This window comes from Vitis vinifera, chromosome 6, assembly GCF_030704535.1.
Source record: "Vitis vinifera cultivar Pinot Noir 40024 chromosome 6, ASM3070453v1".
Lineage (NCBI taxonomy): Eukaryota > Viridiplantae > Streptophyta > Magnoliopsida > Vitales > Vitaceae > Vitis > Vitis vinifera.
The window spans coordinates 6319264-6339689 of record NC_081810.1 but is presented as its reverse complement, the minus strand read 5'-3'; the positions used below and the strand labels follow the sequence as shown (position 1 = coordinate 6339689).

General features: G+C 35.6%; 1 protein-coding gene and 1 pseudogene across 2 annotated transcripts; both read right to left on the bottom strand.

Annotated features, from left to right (window-relative positions):
- Positions 1–3664: 3664 nt before the first annotated feature.
- LOC100241521 (tropinone reductase homolog At5g06060-like) lies at positions 3665–15191 on the bottom strand (annotated as a pseudogene).
- A 2125-nt stretch (positions 15192–17316) lies between these two features.
- On the bottom strand, positions 17317–19890 carry LOC100855239 (tropinone reductase homolog At5g06060). Of its 2 annotated transcripts, none has more exons than XM_010652689.3 (6): positions 19739–19890; positions 18901–19022; positions 18609–18816; positions 18290–18506; positions 17804–17910; positions 17317–17714 (listed from the first exon to the last, which is right to left on the bottom strand). In XM_010652689.3, the coding sequence occupies exons 2-6, from the start codon at positions 18990–18992 to the stop codon at positions 17526–17528; spliced, it is 813 nt and encodes a 270-aa protein (XP_010650991.1). In that variant the 5' UTR covers positions 18993–19022; positions 19739–19890; the 3' UTR covers positions 17317–17525. The 2 variants fall into 2 exon arrangements, with proteins under 2 accessions (XP_010650991.1, XP_019076095.1); XM_019220550.2 differs by lacking the exon at positions 19739–19890 and adding an exon at positions 19455–19711.
- Between the last annotated feature and the right edge of the window lie 536 nt (positions 19891–20426).

The following is a 20426-nucleotide window of genomic DNA, read 5'->3' as shown; positions in this document are numbered from 1 at the left end:
ATTCAAAGTTTGCACGACTTTGAAAGCAAAGTGCATGATTGTATTTGTATGATTGAGGACTGTAGTATGGTTTCTTGAGGTATTGATTATGCTTGAAGAGTACGAAGATTGAGTTGGAACTCATGGAAGTGGAAAGCTTGAGACACGGGTGCTTTAACTTCCAAAGAAAGGGATTTTGAATTTTTTTTTAAAATAATTTTAAAATTTGTATTAGAATTGTTTTTTAAGATATAATTTTAATATATTTAAGTTATATTGAATTTTTAAAATAATATTTTTAGTATAAACTTTTGAATTTAAAGTTATTTATTTGAAAGGATGTAACTTCTAAGTTCTTTTTAAAAGTTAACCTTTATTAATGCCTCAAAAAATGGTTTTTTAATTACATATTATACAAATATATAGAGAGAGCATTACAAAATAAAAAAATAAATACAACTATTAAGTTTCGAAACTCATGTTTTTTTACTTTTTATATCTTCACCCTAAAGCGTGGGTCATTTTTCACTATTAAGTATTTTTTGCTCTTCTTCTATACCCTTGATGAGTCATTTTTCTTGGGCGTTTCTAATTTTTTTTTTTCACATTTATATCCATCATGTATAATGCTCATAAGTTTATACTTGAAACTTTACTAATTATTTTGCTATACCTCTGATAAGTCATCTTTCTCGGGTGTCTTTTTATTTTTTATTTTTTCACATTTCTATCCGCCACATATAGTGCTCATAAGTTTATACTAAAGACTTTACTAATCATTTTGCTAAGAGTATATCCATGAATGACATGGTTGAAGAATTTGAATATGTATTGAAGATATAATGAAAATGTCTAAATTTCATGATTGGAGAATTTAAGGAGACACTTTTTTTTGTTGGTATGAAAAGTATACAAAGGTATAAGAGTATAAATGCATGTTTGAATTGTTTCCTTAAAACCCATTTGAAGACATTTGAGTTTCTAAAACATTTTAATAGAGTTTTCTCAATAAATTGCAGTAGTTTGCAAAGACAATTTGCGATTTGCATTATTCTTTACTTGCTCTAACCAAGCTTTGTTCAATTGAGAAACATGTTACCATTATTTTCACAAGAAAATTTTTCTTCAAAAATCAGTGATTAGATGAATAATGTAAAACCCTTTTTTTATTGCCAATAGAAAAAATCATGGAGGATAGCATGCCCATGCATTGACTAAGTTTAGAGGCTTTAATAGATTTTGAAAAGTATGCTATGGTAACGGTGATCGGTTTATGAAATGCACTTTTATGATGCTTGAGTCAATTGGTATTCCATATCTGCAAATGATCATTGTTATGAAAATTATAACACCTTGAAAAAAAAATAAAAATACTTGAGAGTTCTATTATGAAAAATGATCTAACTTAGCAATGAAAATATTCCAAACAGAAAGCGTCAATGAAAGTGAATGTGACACTACTAATATCATATGATATGATGCATTTAATGTTATGTATTCATAGTTGTGTTATTTTGCATCTTAATCGAACAAAGGTTTTGAAAAGTTTGAATGAGAAATTCAAATATTCAATTGCAAGATGGAAAAACTTTATGATTTTTTGACTTTGGGATTTCATGTTTTGTGGTAGCATATTTCAATCTTATGATTTTTTATTTTTTATTTCACTTAGAGGCATGCCATTGAAAAAAGCTTCCTTGACCAATTGGGTAGATCAAGAAAGCAACAGTAATAGTTGTAACAAAAGTTGAATATGTAACAACAATCTAAGGGTGAATACCCAAATGGAAACTAAGTTCCCACTCACGACCCATGTAACAAGCTACACTAAGTAAGAAGTGTAGGACAATTAGCTCATAAGGACCATCATTGTATAACTATTTATCAACAGATGCGGCATCCCATATTGGATAAAAATGCAAACATATAGCTTCAAAAGTAGGAATAAACATGCATCTTATTATTTCTTCAACAATTTTTGATCTCTTGTAGACCTTTCAATTGGATTTGAACCCAAATGAAGTTCTAACCATTTGTTAGAGAAAAAAGAATGAATGGATCATGTAGGATTTCCAAGAAATTCTTCAATTTCTTCTAGAACCATATGAATAATCATCTATTTTTCACATTCCGTGAATAGTTGGGACATTGTCATTAAGGAATATCCAAAAAGGCATTTCGGGAATTTGTTTGATTCTATTTCTGTTTGTTTTGTTTGAAAAAAGGAAAGATCCCAAAGAATTGATTTTTCTTTTAGTTGTTGAATCTCTCTTTGGTTGATCAATGTGTGATATATTGTACAATTTATGTATGGAGTTAAATCCTTATAACATGGTAAACATAGTTATAGAAAAAGGGATGACAAAGAGGCGGGTTTGGGCGGGGGCACCCCTATCCCATTCCCGTCCCAATTATATAATCTTTTCCCATCCCCGTCCCAAACCCGAGTTAGGGCATGTTGATGAGTACCCATCTCTGTTTACAGAAAAAAAAAATGATAAACCCGTCCCCGCATGTTCCAACCTGGATATGTATTTTTGTTTGGATATGAAGGATGATTTTCCCAAAACCAACAACATTACACCAATCCACAAAATCCTCTATGAACAAATTCACAGTTTTCATGCCTATACACTTTTATGAAAAAAGCAAAAAAACACAACAAAAATTTTGAGAGATTGCAATGGCTTGCAAAAAGAAAATATTGGGAAAAAAATGAATGGGTTTGAGACAGATAGATTCACACTTGGAGCAATATGGGATGTAAGTTGATTATCAAATCACAACTCAAATTAGAAAGAAAAAAATATCCAAAATTTAAAAAAAAAATCAAATATTTTTACACAATCCAACTAGACAAAACCTTAAAATATAACTAGGGTTGAAAACCAAATCAAAACACCTTCAAAAGATGAAAAGGCTTTGGAGATTGAAGGCTTTGGCACTTGATGAATGACAAAGTTGTCACTATCGCAATGGAGCCCATCATCATTGTGACTCCACTTCTATTTGAAGAGGAGAAAATGGTTTATCCACAAACGCTTCTTGATTTTGTTTTTCTTCTTGGATTCATCCTTGAAAATGAATTTATGAAGGTAGAAAAAGGTAATATGTAGAGAGGAGAGGGGAATGATGAGGAGAGAGTAGCGGTGGGACAATAATAAAAGAAACTATTTATAGAGTGTTATTTGGTATTTTATAAAACTTGAAGGCTAAATTTGTAACTTGGTGGGATGGGTTGGTATAAAACCTATTCCCGCCTTGAACCCGATTTGGGTTTTAAAAATTTTTCCAAACTCATCCCATTCCTAATTATCACTTGCTCTTACCCATCCTAATAGGGGTAGGGCGGGTTACCTGGATAGCTCGCAAAACTATCATCCTTAATAGAAAACACTCTTCACAAGAATCACATCCAATAATATGATTTTTGAAAAACTTTAAATTTGAACTCAAATAAAAAATCAGCAAACTTTCCAACAATTATTACAAGCATAATGCAACAAGATTTTCAAAGGACACCCAAAAAAAAAGAAAAAAAAAGGGCCTTGCTATCACAAGCATATTATTGAAGAAAAACGCAGGATCCAGACAAAGAAGCATCGGAGAAAGCTAAAATTTTTGAGACAGTTCCTATGCATAAGCCAGCCAAAGGCTATAACACCATTACATATGTATGATGTTCCTAGAAAAGGTTTGGTTCAAACCCATTAACAATCATGCCACTATCAACACAAATAGTCTGTCCAATAATGTAAAATGATGTTGGTAGACAGAGGAATGCCACCAAAGATGACACCTCCTTCGGATCTCCCACACGACAAAGTGGAGTTCGATTTATCACCTTTCCTAAAAAGGTTTTGTTACTGAGCATCTGCAACACAGATTATATGAAAGACAGAAAAGAGAGAGAAATTGATTATTGAATTTCCCCAGACAAAAAAGAAGAATAACTGAATTACCTGATCCACCATCGGAGTTTTAATGTACCAAGAAGCAACTGCATTACTTCTAATATTGTCTTCCGCCCACCCGCATGCCAAATTCTTTGTAAGTTGATTCATTGCTCCTGAAAAATCACAATGACATGCCGAGAAGGCCACAAGGGCCAGAACCCAAGAACTTGCAATATATATATATACTATGGATCATGTAATGAAATACCTTTTGTTACTGAACAAGTAGACAAATGCTTCACTGCCACTATGCTGGCAACAAAGGAGATGAATACAACGCTTCCCACTGTTAAGAGTATCTGATATTTGTCTGAGTCTTTAGGTTCTCAGCTCGTTCAATTGTAACGTTAAGCTCCTATACAACACATTCAATCGTATTGTTAGCCTTATTTCTCTCTGTATGTGCGTGTTGCACTCCATGATAAACTCTATTCAGTTGTAATATTTTAATATAAAATAACGACACTAACGGATCCTTTAACCCACATTATCCTTTACCTGTCTCCTTCAAGCTTGAAGGACCCAACTACCTTGGATGGTAATCATTGTTTCTGCCATTTCTAAGAAGCAATTCTCTGCTGGAGTTTGTGGATGGTTCTAAACCCACACCCAATAAGAATTTGCTTGACAACACTCCAAATCTAGCGTATGGTATTTGGTTCTGGATAGACCAAGCTCTTTTTGGTTGTATTCTTTCCTCTATCGCCGAGACATTGGTCTCTAGTGTATATAGCTTGGACAGCTCGTACAAAGTGTGGAACACTTTGTTGACTCGCTTCTCCAGCCAATCACGATCAAGGATCACTCATATATAGCGTCAGCTACAGACAATTTCACAAGGTAATCGCCCCATTCCTAACTATCTTCAAACCGCTAAGGCTTTTGTCGATTAATGGGCTGCAGCAGTAAACCTGTAGATGACCAAGATTTAATCTCCTACATTATCGGTGGTTTGCAACTTGAGTTCAATCCCTTCATTACCATGGTTCAAAGTCGCGGCATATCGGTCTTGGTGTCGGTATTGGACGATACGCAAAATAAGATAATTAGAAATTTAAAAAAATTATAAAATATTATATAAATTTTAAAAAATAGATATAATTGAATAAATTGAAAAATTTAATAAAACAATTTTTTTTTTTCACATTTAGCTCAAAATTATTTGTGATAATATTAAAAATTGAGGATTTAATTCTCACATTGCCATATAAACACTTTAATTTATCATTAAACCTCATCCATACCTTTCATATCATTTTACTTTAGCAAATCGAAACCCAATTCTCCTAATATGTTACTATTAAATCATATCTCATAAATACATATAAAAGGCTTTTTTACTTTACTAATTTGACCTTCTCCCACCCTCGCATGCCACCATTGCTGTCAAGAGTCAAGACCCACAACACCACCAGCAATTGCAAATTTGCAATCGTGCAAAACCCAACAAGGGAGGGGGAGCAATTTGACCAAGAGGGGGTTGTCTTGTCGATGTCGCTGATGAAAGATTCAGTCCACTTGATGCTACCATCGCTGACACCAAAGCTCCACCCTCCGATAATGCTCGATTTTGAGGAAAATCAGGTAAGTAAATCCTAAATCATGCCCTTATCCTTTGGTGATTTCTTCGCTTATTTCTGAACGGGTCACGGGTTAGGTTTTTTCTTCTTTGTCTTCTTTGATCTTCTCATTGATGGTTTAAAATTTTAGAATATGTGTTTGCTTTTGAAAGGACAATCTTTGATTTTTTTTTTTTTTAATTCTCTGTAACCTAACCGAGTCAACTGAATTAACTCGGAAACTTAGACGAGTCAGTTGAGTCTTACCGATTCCCAATCGAGTTCGTGCATAATACCGTATCTGGTATCGATCTCGTCGCGGCAGGTGTTGAGGTGGATACAACTTGGCCTAGTTGAACCGACTTGGCCGATACTTTGAACCCTGTTCATTACTTCATACAATTTTGCTTCGGGAGACAGAGTTAACCATTGATGAGTTCAATGCTGAGCTTATGAGTTATGAAGCATTGATTGACTCCTAGCGTGCGCATTTGGCCTCCAATATCACACACTTTACACTTACTACCAGTAAGCAGAAGCTTAGCCTCCTACAAAAAAAGAAGCTTCCCATGCAAACAACTCTGTAAACATCAAACCCTCGGAATGCTGATCCCTCCAATGTCCCACAGAACACACAAGCGACAAGGCCAAATCAGGGACAATATGCCTCAGGAAATCGACCAATATGTCAAATATGTGGGAAAACAGGTCATACGGCTCTTGACTGCTACCATAGATTTGATTATTCATACCAAGATCGACATCCTCCTGCCGAGCTTGCAGCAATGGTGGCTGAATCCAACGCTGCTTATGAGCACCAAGTTTGGTATGCCGACAGTGGCACCAATGCTCATATGACATCAGAAGCAGAGAACCTCACTCATCAGCAGCCCTTCACTAGACAGGACACCGTGACTGTAGGTAACGGTTCCGGTTTGTTAATTAAAAGCATTGGTTCGACATCTTTACAAAAAGGATAAACCAAATTCAACCTCAAAAATATTCTCCATTGTCCTCATGCTTCAACCAATTTGTTATCCATAAATAGATTTTGTTTAGACAACAATTGTTATTTTATACTAACTGGATTTGACTTCACTATGAAAGAGAATCAGACAGGGCAAACGCTACTCCACGGGCAGGTTGAAAATGGGTTGTATCCTATTGCTGGCAACAAGAGTCTTCAGAATAAATTACAGTGTCTAACGACTACCATAGGCGTTACTACCTCGATGAACCATTGGCACTCTAGGCTAGGACACCTGTCTAAATTTGTTTTAGAGTCTTTAGCTCGCACAAAATCTTTGTCTTTACCCAATTCAATCAATAAGTTGGGTTTTTGTTCCTCTTGCCAATTAGGGAAGATAAAACAGCTACATTTTCATGAGTCAACCCATCAGTCTGCCGTACCTCTATCATTAGTTCATTCAGATGTTTGGACTTCACCTACCCCGTCTGTTAGTGGGTGTCGTTATTATGTTCTTTTTGTTGACGATTTTTCCAGGTTCAGTTGGATGTATCCCCTTTATCATAAGTCGTGTATTTGCTACATTTATTTCCATTAAGCAATTACAAACCGACAATGGTGGAGAATTTTTATCCAATCAATTTAAAGAATTCCTATCTGAACATGGGATCTTCTATAGGCTAACATGTCCTCATACCTCTTAACAAAATGGAATTGTTGGAAACATTGACACATACAAGAAATGGAAATAACTTTACTTGCTCAATCAGGACTACATAAACGATATTGTGTTGACATTTTTCAAATGACAGTTTATTTAGATGGTATTTGTTTTTTTGGTTTTTTACTGAAAATAATTTGTTTTCAGAATTTAGGTTAATTGTTTTTATATTTTTTTATGACTTATTATAAACTTTTTACTAAATAGAAAAGACCAAAATATGTAACTTTTTTTAAATAGAAAAAATAATACATTGATTTTTTTTTTTTTTTACTTTTTAATACTTAATAGAAATAAAATACTACAAAAACAAACAACCTAATATTTAATACTATTAAATATTAAGTTTTATTTAGAATTAAATAAAAAAACAAACACCACCTTAATTAATAATAAGTTACCACCAAAAGTCTTAGGACAAAGGCATCCATATAGCGTGTTATATAACAAAGAACTGAATTATTCATAGTTGCGTGTCTTTGGTTGTTCCTCATACCCGTTCTTAAGACCTTACCAGCCACATAAGTCGACCTTTAGAAGCAAAAAATGTGTATTCATAGGATATTTGACTAACCAGAAAGGATATCGATGCTTAGATTTAGGCATTGGTAGAGTGTATATTTCTAGGGATGTAATTTTTTTATGAAGACCAATTTCCATCTAAGGATATGGCCGAAAGTTCAAACTCCTCATAGAGTGCGCTGCCAAACACTCCTTCGAAGGTAAGCTCCTTTCCGGTTTTATCAAATATATTATTGTGTAATGATCCTATACTACACTAGTCAAGCCAAAGTCAACCTCTCACATTTGAATTGGATAACTCACGCATTCATAATGTTGAGAATGAATCCAATTCCAGCGGTAATTCCCCACAAGCTCCTATAAATTCTCCAGCACCTCACCCATTAGATTCGCCCACTCAAAATTCAAATATTGAATTGTCGATGCCTTCTCCTTCATCTGGAACTCATCAGCCAACCCGTTACCTCACCCATTATGACACGATCCAAGACAGGTCATAATAAACCCAAACAATTTCCCGACTATAAGGTTTATTATTCCACTCGACATCCCGTGCATGTGTTTTCCAGTATTTTAAATAAACAGAAACCTACTTGCTTTACAAGAGCAGTGTCTCATCCAGAGTGGCGTGCAGCTATGGGACAGGAATTCAATGCTCTGATGGAAAATGGTACGTGGTCTTTATGTCCTAGACCTCCCAATAAGCATGTGCATGGTTCAGAATAAATGGGTCTACAAAATTAAAAGGAAACAGGATGGTAGTGTGGAGAGATTCAAAGCGAGACTTGTGGCTAAAGGATTTGATCAAAGGAGTGGAGTTGACTATCATGAGATTTTTTCACCAGTAATAAAGCCAACTACCATACGATTGGTTTTATCACTAGTAGCAACATTCAATTGGCCAATTCAGCAATTGGATTTGTCAAATGCTTTCCTCCATGGTAGTCTTGATGAAGAAGTGTAAATGGAGCAACCACGGGGATTTATTGATGAATCTAAACCAAATTTTGTCTGCAGGCACAAGTCTTTATATGGCCTTAAGCAAGCACCACAGGCATGGTTTAGACGGCTTTCTCAGCAACTCATTGAACTTGGCTTTTCTGAGTCTAAAGTTGATTATTCTCTATTCACGTTGCATAATGCCCAACATAAAATTTTTGTTCTAATCTACGTTTGATGACATATTAGTGACTGGTTCAAATACTTTGGCTATCACTAATTTTATTCAACAATTAAAGTCCGAATTTCATGTAAAAGATCTAGGCCCTATCAGCTACTTTTTAGGGGTACAAGCATCACGGGATCATATAGGACTTCATTTGCGCCAGTCCACCTATATTTCGGACTTATTGAATAGGACTAAAATGATCGGTGCCAAACCTCTCTCTTCACCAACCACGTCAGGATCCAAACTATTGGCTGAAGGAGACCTTTTACAAGATGCTACGAATATAGACAAATTGTGGGCGGGCTTCAATACTGCACCATCTCACGTCCTGACATAAGTTATGTTGTTAATCAGTTATGTCAATTTATGCACAAACCACGTGCGCCACATTGGTGTGTAGTCAAGAGGGTACTTAGGTATCTCAAAGGCAGTATTGATTATGGATTGTCACATACTCCTCCATCCATATCTTTAAATGCTTTTTGTGATTCAGATTAGGCAGGGTCTCCAGATGATAGAAAATCTACAAGTCGATATGGTATGTTTCTTGGCCAGAATCTCATATCTTGGAGTGCCAAGAAACAAAATATGGTTTCTAGATCCAGTACAGAAGCTAAGTACAGATCTATGACATTGGCTACTGTAGGGACCACCCCTAATAGTACACATGGCAGACCACCTTGGCCTCGCAAGGCACTCAGTCGGTGGACACGTGGCGCATCCCACCCTTTGTCTGGACGGTTGCATGGATTGACACGTGGCATGCCCACCCTTTGTTTGGACGGTCGCATGGGATGACACGTGACATGAGCCACCCCTTGTTCGAACGTCCAGGTTGGACCCAGTAGTTGACGTCCCAAACAGGATTCCTGACCGCATTTCGCGGACAATCATTACTCATTTCGCCAAAGGCATACTCGACAAGACCTTCCTAGGTTTCTTCAGGCGACTTGCCACGACTTGCCCTACGCCGCCTGTAGAGTGAAAAGACAAGGGTGATAGCAAATCATCCCTCCAACAATCTCTAGCAGCCGCCTGCAGGATAATGATGACTCTACCACCCTCTGAGCATCATCATGACAACCAAAAAGTCTTCCCACCATTCAAAGGAACGAAGCTCCTGTACTATAAAAAGCCCCCGACGACCCAGTCAGAAGGGGGAGAGGGGGGGAGGGGGAAAGGTAAATATTCCTAAGAAAAAGGGGCCTAAAAATATTAATATGGGAAAGAGCAAAATTAACAGAGGCATCGGAGGATGTGTCTGGACCTCTTGTTCGAACACTTTTTGCAAGGCAAAGGAAGGAAACATCATCTTGAGTTGAGGAGGTGAGCGCATAAGGAGATTGTAGTGGCTCTGGTGACTCCTACCGTCAACATTGGCGTCGTTTATGGGAAACTAGCATTTGCGAAGATGTCCACACCCTCTAGAAGCCGTTCATTAGCCATGGGAGATGAGGGCTATTTTGACTAGCGTGAAACCATGGAAAAATGACAGCTGGAAAGTGAGCGGCAAGTGTAGGCCCTGCTCCAAGAAAGGAGGCTTAGGGAAGAAAATGATGTGTTATGAATCCAGGTTTCCTCATCGGGACCTCCTCACGACCAGCGATTGAGAGGTCAAGGGGCAAACTCTAGGCACAACTAGGGAGCTACATATCCTGGAATGGCCGGGGTCACCCCTGATATGCGCGATGAATGGCTTGGTGAACGACTCTTACCTACGCATCATGCTCCACAAGACGAAAGCTTGGACTCCACTCGTGTCTCATCAAAGAGGTAACGTGACAAGAGACCCCAGTTATCTAACGCAATGCGTGTGAGGCTGGGACCACAGGCACATGGTAAGGATAGGTCACCTATGGCCGCGACCTGGGAGACGTATCCTAACCCCCCAGTTGTACCCATCACATGGGGCAATCTCCCACATCAAGCACTACGACAAAATAGAGGAAATTCATCAAATGAACCCCCTAGGCTCCATCAGTAGACGATTGGACGACATGCTCTCCACACCTTTTAGCTCGCGTATTATCAATTATGAGCCCCCAAGAGGGTTTCTCGTGCCAAAATTTTCAGCGTATGACTGTTGACGACGAGAGTCACCAGAGCCGCTGCAATCTCCTGATGTGCTCACCTCCTCAACTCAAGATGATGCTTCATTCCTTTGCCCTGCAAAAAGTGTCCGGATAGGAGGTCCGGACACACCCTTCGATGCCTTTGTTAGTTTTGCTTTCTCCCATATTAATATTTTTAGGCCCCTTTTTCTTAGGAATATTTACCTTCCCCCCCTTCTGACTGGGTCATCGGGGGCTTTTTATAGTGCTAGGAGTTTCGTCCCTTTGAATGGTGGGAAGACTTTTTGGCTGTCATGATGGTGCTCAGAGAGTGGCAGAGCCATCATTATCCTGTAGGCGGTTGCCAGAGATTGTTGGAGGGATGATTTGCTATCACCCTTGTCTTTTCACTCTCCAGGTGGCGTAGGGCAGGTCGTGGTAGGTCGCCTGAAGAGACCCAAGAAGGTCTTGTTGAGTATGCCTTTGGTGAAATGAGTAATGATTGTCCGCGAAATGCGGTCAGGAATCTTGTTTGGGACGCCAACTACTGGGTTTGGCCTGGATGTCTAGACAAGGGGTGGCTTGTGTCACATGTCATCCCATGCGACTGTCTGGACAGAGGGTGGGCATGCCACGTGTCAGTCCATGCAATCGTCCGGACAGAGGGTGGGATGCGCCACGTGTCCACCGACTGAGTGCCTTGCGAGGCTAGGGTGGCCTGCCACGTGTACTGTTAGTGGCGGTCCCTACAGCTACTGCTGAATTATATTAGCTCCGAATGCTACTGCTAGAACTACATGTTTCACTATCTTCCTCGCCAATCCTCTGGTGTGATAACATAGGTGCCATTGCTTTGGCTTCAAATCTGGTGTTTCATGCTAAGACTAAACATGTGGAGGTAGATTATCATTTTATCAGAGAAAAAGTGATGAACAAAGACATACAAGTAAGGTATATTTCTACATAGGATCAAGTGGCAAATGTTTTTACCAAGGGCCAGATCGCCATGCGTTTCAACTATTTGCGTTCCAAATTGCTGGTGACTCTTTCCCCATCAATTTGCGGGTGGGTGTTAAGAGTGTCTAATACTTGTCCGAGTCTTTTGGCTCTCAGCTCGTTCAATTGTAACATTAAGCTCCTATACAACACATTCAATCGTAATGCTAGGCTTATTTCCCTATGTTTGTGCGTGTTGCACTCCATGATAAACTCTTTTCAGTTGTAATATTTTAGTATAAAACAATATGAAAGATACATGGTATCCAGCTGAACACTTCAGTCCATTTAGTCTTCATTCTATACTCGCTCCTAATGCCTTTAAAATGGGGTATGCGAGTTGGGACAGATGGTAAGCAGATTCAAAGTTTATGGCCATGATCGCTGAGAACTCTTCTGCTGTGACCCTTACTGTTGGTTTCTGAATAATAATAGCAGCGTTGTTGATCTGAATATCAAAAAGAAAAAAAAGAAAAAAAAAAGAAACAAAATAAAGCAGGAGAACTCATAGAGTATGTGTAAGATCATAGGTTGGAACCAATGTTTTAAAAACCGGACCGGACCGGCCGGTCCAATCGGTCGAACCGCCGACCGGTCAACTTTCCGGTTCGGTCCGTCTCAATGAACCGTTTTGTGGTCGAATCGGCATTGAACCGTTCAAACCACCGGTCAAACTGGACAAACCATCCGGTTTTTCACGAACCAGCCAAGCCTTCTTTTTTATATTCTACAAAAATTTGTTTAATATTAAAAGACCCATTATCCATTGAGTCCATTCTACACCCATAACTTTCGAAACTCAAATTAATTATAAGCCCATACTTGGTTTAAACAACTGGGCCCAATCAAATAAAACATTAGCTTATTAACATTTCTCTTAGGCCATGCCTTTAAGCCCAATTTGTTGGCTTGTTTAGTTTGCTATGCATGTTGCAAGGTATTTATAGAGCACTTGAAGCACATGGAATTCATGTGCTTCCGATGTGGGACTGGGAATAGGACTTTGAACCATATCATTGCAATGTTGTTAAAATATATATATATATATATATATATATATATAATAAGACTTAACATTAATGTTTTTATTTCAAATTTTTATCATATAAAATCTTTAAAGAAATGTAAATATTTAAATTCCTGTTTATTTTTATAACAATTATAAAAAATAATATAAATTAATTAATAGAATAATTTTAAAACAATAAAATACAAAGACAAAAAGATAAAATTAAATATATAATTTTTTTCATCTTAAATATATCTTCATTCTTAAATATTACATCTTTCTATTTAATAAAATTTAAAATATTAAACTTTATCATTTAATTTAATATACCAAATATAAAAATCAAACATTATTAAAATTTATAATTTTATATATTTTTAATTTTTATAATTATTTTTAATTTTATATAATATATAAATTATATATTTATTACATCATCGGTTCAATAGCGGTTCGACCGTCGGTCGGACCGATGAACCGTGAATCGGTAATTTTTCCGGTTCGATCACTGGTCCGGTTCTGAAAACATTGGTTGGAACTTTACAGACTAGAGGAACTTATGAGATATTCATCTTCCCATTGAACACAGAAGGGACGGTCTCCATTAGCTTCTCCCTTTGGGCTCGACAGGAGACATCAAGGACTGAGCCAGTGACTCCAAAACCTTTAGCCTTCCAATCCTTCAGGCATTCATTGAGCTTGGTTTCTTTTCGAGAACATGTGTGTATGGTTGCTCCTAATCCAGCCAATTCCTCCACAATTTTATGCCTGCAGAATTGATGCATACATTTATATATAGGAAGGAAGGTATAGTCGTCCAAGCCAAAGACATAAAAATAGGTAAGACCTACCCAATTCCTTTAGTTCCACCAGTTACAAGAGCAGTCATTCCCTTGATAGACCATCTACCATCTCCAGAGCTGCATCCTGATGTCTAAGCCATGCCTCCTCTCCTCTACCACTCCTTGAACTGAAAATTGAACAGAAGCAACACAACAGATGACATAAACCTTGACAGGACTTCTCATAACTTGAAAACAAAATAAACATGCAGAACTATATTTATAATAATATTACTCACTATATTACAATAATATTTATTTTGATACACTTATTTATCTTATTATAGTGAGAAATATTTATAATAATATCACTCCTTATTTTTACAATAATGTTAATATCACTGCATGTACTTGGAATAATGTCATTTTGCTATATTTATAAAAATATCATCTTATCATTATATAGTCATTTTGTTTTTTTAATTTTAAATATTAGTAATAAAGAGTACCCATATAATAATCTTATTAATTAATCATATTTAATAATGTACATTTGATTTTTTTTTTAATGTAATTTATGAGATGAAAATATTAATTTTTTATTCTTATATATATTTATATGATATAAATAAAATATATATTTAAATTTAATTTTAAAATTATATATTTTCACTGATTTTATATATAATGCAATTATACTTAAAGTTGATATATTTTAAATTAAGGTGAATTATGTAAATATGTACTATTTAAAAAATATGAATGAAAAGAAAACTAAAAAAAATCATTTTTATGGGGTATATTTTGGAGAAAATAATTTTCATTTCATGTATTAAAACAATGTCTATCTTATACTATTCGAAAATGTTCTTATATGTGTATATGGATTATCACCCATATCAGTCCAATTCACATAAAGATGATATATCATTCAACCTGTACGTAAAGACACTTAAGTAAAAAATAGTGTTACTTTAAGACCAAAATACATATAAGAATATTTTTGGGTAATGTAAGGTAAACATTATTCTAATGCATGAAATCATAATTATTTTTTTTTAAAATGAACTCTTCATGAAAATTGATGTTTTTTTATTTGTATTTTATAAATAATGCATCATGTGATAATTTCCCCCTTAAAATATAGAGTGTACATCAATCAAGTCATGTTATCTAGAAAAAACAATATGGCCAACAAAAAGCAAGAAAAAGTCACATGATATATTTCCATCAATGGTGCAATTGAACCTCACACACGAAAAATCATGCAGTACGTATTTCCCTCCCCGTCTCTCTCTTCTCTCTTCTCTCTTCTCTCTTCTTCTCTATTGCTTTTAGGGTGGAATCATTCATGTCTATGATACAGTGAAAATGATTTAATATTTGAATAGGACTCCATGAATAATTACATCAAAATATATTCCACCAATATCATTCATTTATTACCGAGGAATACGAGACGAGTATGACTCATTGAACATGTAATATGCAGTTTAAAAGATGACACTGTGACGAAATTTGAAAAGTCTAAATTCAAGTATTACAGAAGAAAATTAAATAAAAAAATTAGAGTTAAAAGTGAATAAAAAAAATATTCTCTTATTCACGAATTTTTTAAATAGAGGAAATAAATTTTCAAATTGATGTAAAAAAGGAATTATAAAAAAATATTTCACTATTGACAAATTTTCTAAATGAAGAAGACATGTTTTTAAAATTAAGGATCAAATTCTTTGAATTAATAATTAAATCTTAGGGATTCCAAATTTAATCTCTTAACATCACCCATAAATAAGAGTAACCTCTTTCAATTGGGGATTAGAAAAAAGGCTTCATAAGGGAAAAAAGACTTCATAGGAAAAAGTGAATTATATTCATAAGACATCTATGCAAGTTCAAGAAAGTAGATAAAATACTATCATATGCTCTTCATTATCCTCAAAGTTTAGTCATTCAGAAACATGTATATATTGAAAAATATTTTTCATTTGGTGTTTGATATTAAACTTTAAAAAAATATCATTTAGGATATGAAATAAGAAATCATACTTTGATTTATATTTCTAACTTCAATATGATTTCTATTACCTGATGGGTTCTCCTAATCACATTTTAATAATAACAAACCATAGTTAAGTTAATAATGACTGTAAAATCAAGATAGGTTTCAGGTTATGATTAAGAAAACCAAATGAAAATTTAAGATAATCATCAAAAGATCAAAGGAATGCAAATTCAAGCATGTGTGAAGGCCATTCAAGCCTAGGATTTAATTGTAAGGTGAATGGATGGTGCACGTAGGTCTTTCATATTAAACCATGCATTTTTCAATACTCAATTTATGCATTAAAATTTTATTTTTCATTAAAAATCGAGTATTTTCACTTGAATTTTATGTAAACTTTTTCAAACTTGACCTAGTAATGTACTTAAAAGACCTTGTCTAATTGTTAGAAGTAAAAGAAATTGAAAAAAAAATAGGTTTTTGGGCCAATTTGAGTGAACCAATTGAGGAATTAGTAAATCGACTCAACTAAACATGGAATCAATCGATTGATTACATTTTCTTGATTGAGTATCGACCGTGGAGGACACGTTTTCTTCTATCTTTTCTAGTGAGCTTGCATTCCTGATTGAGGGGCAAGTTATCTCAATTGAGGTTCAATAATTACTTGTTGTGGATTTAATGTCCAATAGCTAGTCAATTGATCAAACAGGAGTTCAACTGGATAAGGCCACATTTTTGTGTTTTTGGTGTTTGAGATTAAAAACCTAAAAATAAAGAATTCCATTTCATTTATAAGTGTGAGAATACTTGCAATCATCTTCCCAACCACTAGCTTCTCATTAAAAGCTTTTATTTTCTTCTTCAGTGCATTGATTTTCACTTGCAAATCATTTTAGTGTGCTCCTTTGATTCATCATAACTTTTCTTTGTATTTGTACGTTGAGTTAAGTGGGGAGTATTTTTTTTTTTTCATTAATTATTGAAGTGAGGTTGTATATATTCAAAACTTCAAGTTGAGGAATACTTGAAGAGATCTTATAGCACTCGTTGGAGTTGGAATCCAAGTGTAAAACATTGAAATCTTCATTGAAGCTTTAAGGATAGTGACCCTTACTCGGTTGGAACTTGAGGAAAATAAATGTAGGCAAGGTGTATTGAACTACTATAAAAATTTGTGTTTACTTATCCTTAATAATATTAGAAATTACAAAAATATTATTAGTTAAATTTTATGGACATATCAAAATATTATATAAAAATTAAGATAAAAATATGATAAAATAGAAATTAATCAAAATTCAGAGAAATATTATGAAAATCCAAAAAAGGAGAAATAAGTAATAACATATATATTGAAGTTGTTCTACTAAAAAAAATTATGTAAGTAACAAATTAACTTTGTAATGGTCATGTATCAGTGGTTATGGCATGGTATTTTCAATCTTATAATTTTGTTCACTTATGATATGGTATGATTCATGTATGGAGTTAAATCCTTATAAACAGGGTAAACCTGGCCATAGAAAACGCCCTTCACAAGAATCTCATCGAATGATAAGTAACTTCTGAAAACTTTAAATTTGAACTCGAATAAAAAATTAGCAAACTTTCCAACAATTATTATAAGCATCAGGCAGCAAGGTTTTCAAAGGACCCAAAAAAAAAAAGAAAAAAAATTACCATCACAAGCAGATTGTTCAGGAAAAGGGACGGGATCCAGACAATGAAGCTATAATTATTGAGACAGTTCCCATACATAAGCCAGCCAAAGGCTATAACACCATCACGCATGATATGATCGATGTTCCTAGAGCAGGTTTGGCTCAAACCCATTAACAGTCATGCCACCATCAACACAAATAGTCTGTCCAGTAATGTACGATGATGCTGGTAGACAGAGAAATGCCACCACAGATGACACCTCCTTCGGATCTCCCACACGGCGAAGTGGAGTTCGATTTATCACCCCTTCCAGAAAGGTTTTGTTACTGAGCATCTGCAACCCAGATTATGCAAAAGACAGCAAAGAGAGAGGAATTGATTATGGAATTTTCCCAGACAAAAAAAATAGAGCAACTGAATTACCTGATCCACCATCGGAGTTTTGATGTACCAAGGAGCAACTGCATTACTTCTAATATTGTCTTCCGCCCACTCACATGCCAAATTCTTTGTAAGTTGATTCATTGCTCCTGAAAAATCACAAAATGATAATGGCAGATGGTCAATCCAAGGACTTGCTGTTCAGTTGTGTGGAGCCTTGCTAATTACAATATACACTTTTCCTGGTGACTGAGAATCAATCAAAGGGATATTTTAGTTATTTTATACATGCATGGTGACTGTTTTCTCAGTGGAAAATTAGAGGAGAGATGATTATTGTAAGACATGAGATCGTTGTGTAGGTTTTTTTTTTCATAATGAAAATCTACAATGGTAAAATGGATGTAGCTCTCCCTTTAGAAGAGAACCGCTATAAATTCTATATGTTTCTCATGTTCGGTATTGCTCTCTTAAATAGGAATTTGCTCCTAGCACTTGGAATATACCACGGATCATGTGATGAAATACCTTTGGTTACTGAATAAGCAGAGATATTCTTGTGTGCCACTATGCCGCAAACAGAGGAGATGAATACAATGCTTCCGGCTCCTGATGCCTTTAAAAGGGGGTGTGCGATTTGGGACAGATGATACACAGATTCAAAATTTATGGCCATGATTGTTGAGAACTCTTCAGCTGTGACCTCTACTGTTGGTTTCTGAATAGTTATAGCAGCATTGTTGATCTGAATCCAACAAAAATTCAAGCAGGGGAACTCAATTGTAGTAAGTTCAACAAATTTTGTGTAAGATCACAGGTTGGAACTTTACAGGCTAGAGGAACTTACAAGGATATTCAACTTCCCATTGAACACAGAAGAGATAGTCTGCATTAGCTTCTCCCTTTGGGCCCGAGAGGATACATCACACACTGAACCACTCACTCCAAAACCTTTAGCTTTCCAATCCTTCAAGCATTCATTGAGCTCGGTTTCTTTTCTAGAACATGTGTGTATGGTTGCTCCTAGTCCAGCCAGTTCTTCCACAATTGCATGCCTGCATAATTGATGCATACATTTATATATGGGAAGGAAGGTATAGTCCAAACCAAAGACATAAAATACAGGTAACATCACAAACCCAATTCCTTTAGTTCCACCAGTTACAAGAGCAGTCATTCCCTTGAGAGACCATCTACCATCTCCAGAGCTGCATCCAGATGTCTGAGCCATTCCTCCTTCTCTAATCTACCACTCTTTCAACTGAAAATTGGACACAAACAACATAGCAAATGGCATAACAGGGACTTCTTACAACTTGAAAACAAAAGACACAGAACTGATAAAAGTCCCAATGGCCTCCTCAAACCTCTCTTCCCCCCCACCACCACCTTTTTTTTTCTCAGAATTCTTGAAGAAACAACCATCCTTTTTATTCCCATTGCAGTTTGTATATATATATATATATATATCAAAATCTGGAGAAATCAATGCATTGAAGGCGGAGAATTGTGACATGAATCTACATAAATTAAACTCGTCCTACCCCAAGTCCAAAAATACATAGTACAAAATTATATTACATTTTCTGTAATACTGATTACCCAATACCTATAACACTCGGAATATGCTGCAAAAATAGTTAAATGGAATGAAACAATCCAAACACTCCGAGAGAAAAAAGAGAATCTGTACCCTCATGAAAGAGAGCCAAAAATAGAGGAGGAAAAAAACCCCTAAATTAATTTTCATTCCCCTCGCACAATTCAGTTCAGCATAACGCCTTCCCCTAAAATGGACAACAACATTTCATTCTAATATATGGGAAAAAAAGGAAAGAAAAATAGGTGGCTTTTGACTAACACCAAGCCCACTGATAAATACTGATGGAAATCCAAAACGAATCAGTGAGGACAGAGATGAAAAAAGGAAAAAAAAATGGATCTGCCCACACTTTTGGAGCAAGAATGACATCCTACCATATGCTACACCACCAGAACACACTGCAGGACTGGTGAAAGCTGAGTGATCCTCCTTCTCCTCCTTCTCCTCATCTCTATCTATATGTCTATCCATACTTTATGATAGAAGTAGGAAACAGGGATGAAAAGTATTTAATTTTGTTTTGTTGTTTACTCCGATTTCATGAAATATTTCCAATACTTTCCACTTTCTATGTTTACAATGCTGTCTTCTTTTTCTTTTTTGGTTGTCTTCTTCTTCTCCCTCTCTCACTCCTCTTATTTAATTTGTCCTCATTCCATGAGATATTTATAATAATTTGGGAGAATTGTGTTTTGTGCCCAGTTGGGTTCAAAAATTAACAATTGGTCCATAGATGTTACAAAATTAAGCCCACCACCCAAACAAAATCTCAAAATTGATAAGAAGGATATCCCATGTATAATGTGCTGAAAATGCCCTTTCCTGGGTATTAAAAAAAAAAAAAAAAATCTAAAATCCATGTTGGATTTCTCCCTTTGTTTTTCCCAAATTGGAGTTTGCATTAGGCGTTTTCACATTCCCAACTTCGTCCCTCGCTTCCGCCCAAAGAATGCCCTAATCCTCTGTGCCAATCTCGTTATCTCTCGATCTCGTATTTCCCGACCATCTGGTTTTAGGTGTAGGTAGTGGAGTTTTTCATCTCTATTGATTTATTGGCGTCGA

Coding starts and splice junctions, on each gene's coding strand:
- LOC100855239 (XM_010652689.3), bottom strand. CDS start 18,992: ATGGCTCAGACATCTGGATGCAGCTCTGGAGATGGTAGATGGTCTCTC. Junction 18,817..18,900: donor GGTGGAACTAAAGGAATTGG/GTTTGTGATGTT, acceptor TCAATTATGCAG/GCATGCAATTGTGGAAGAAC. Junction 17,715..17,803: donor AAACTCCGATGGTGGATCAG/GTAATTCAGTTG, acceptor TCTGGGTTGCAG/ATGCTCAGTAACAAAACCTT.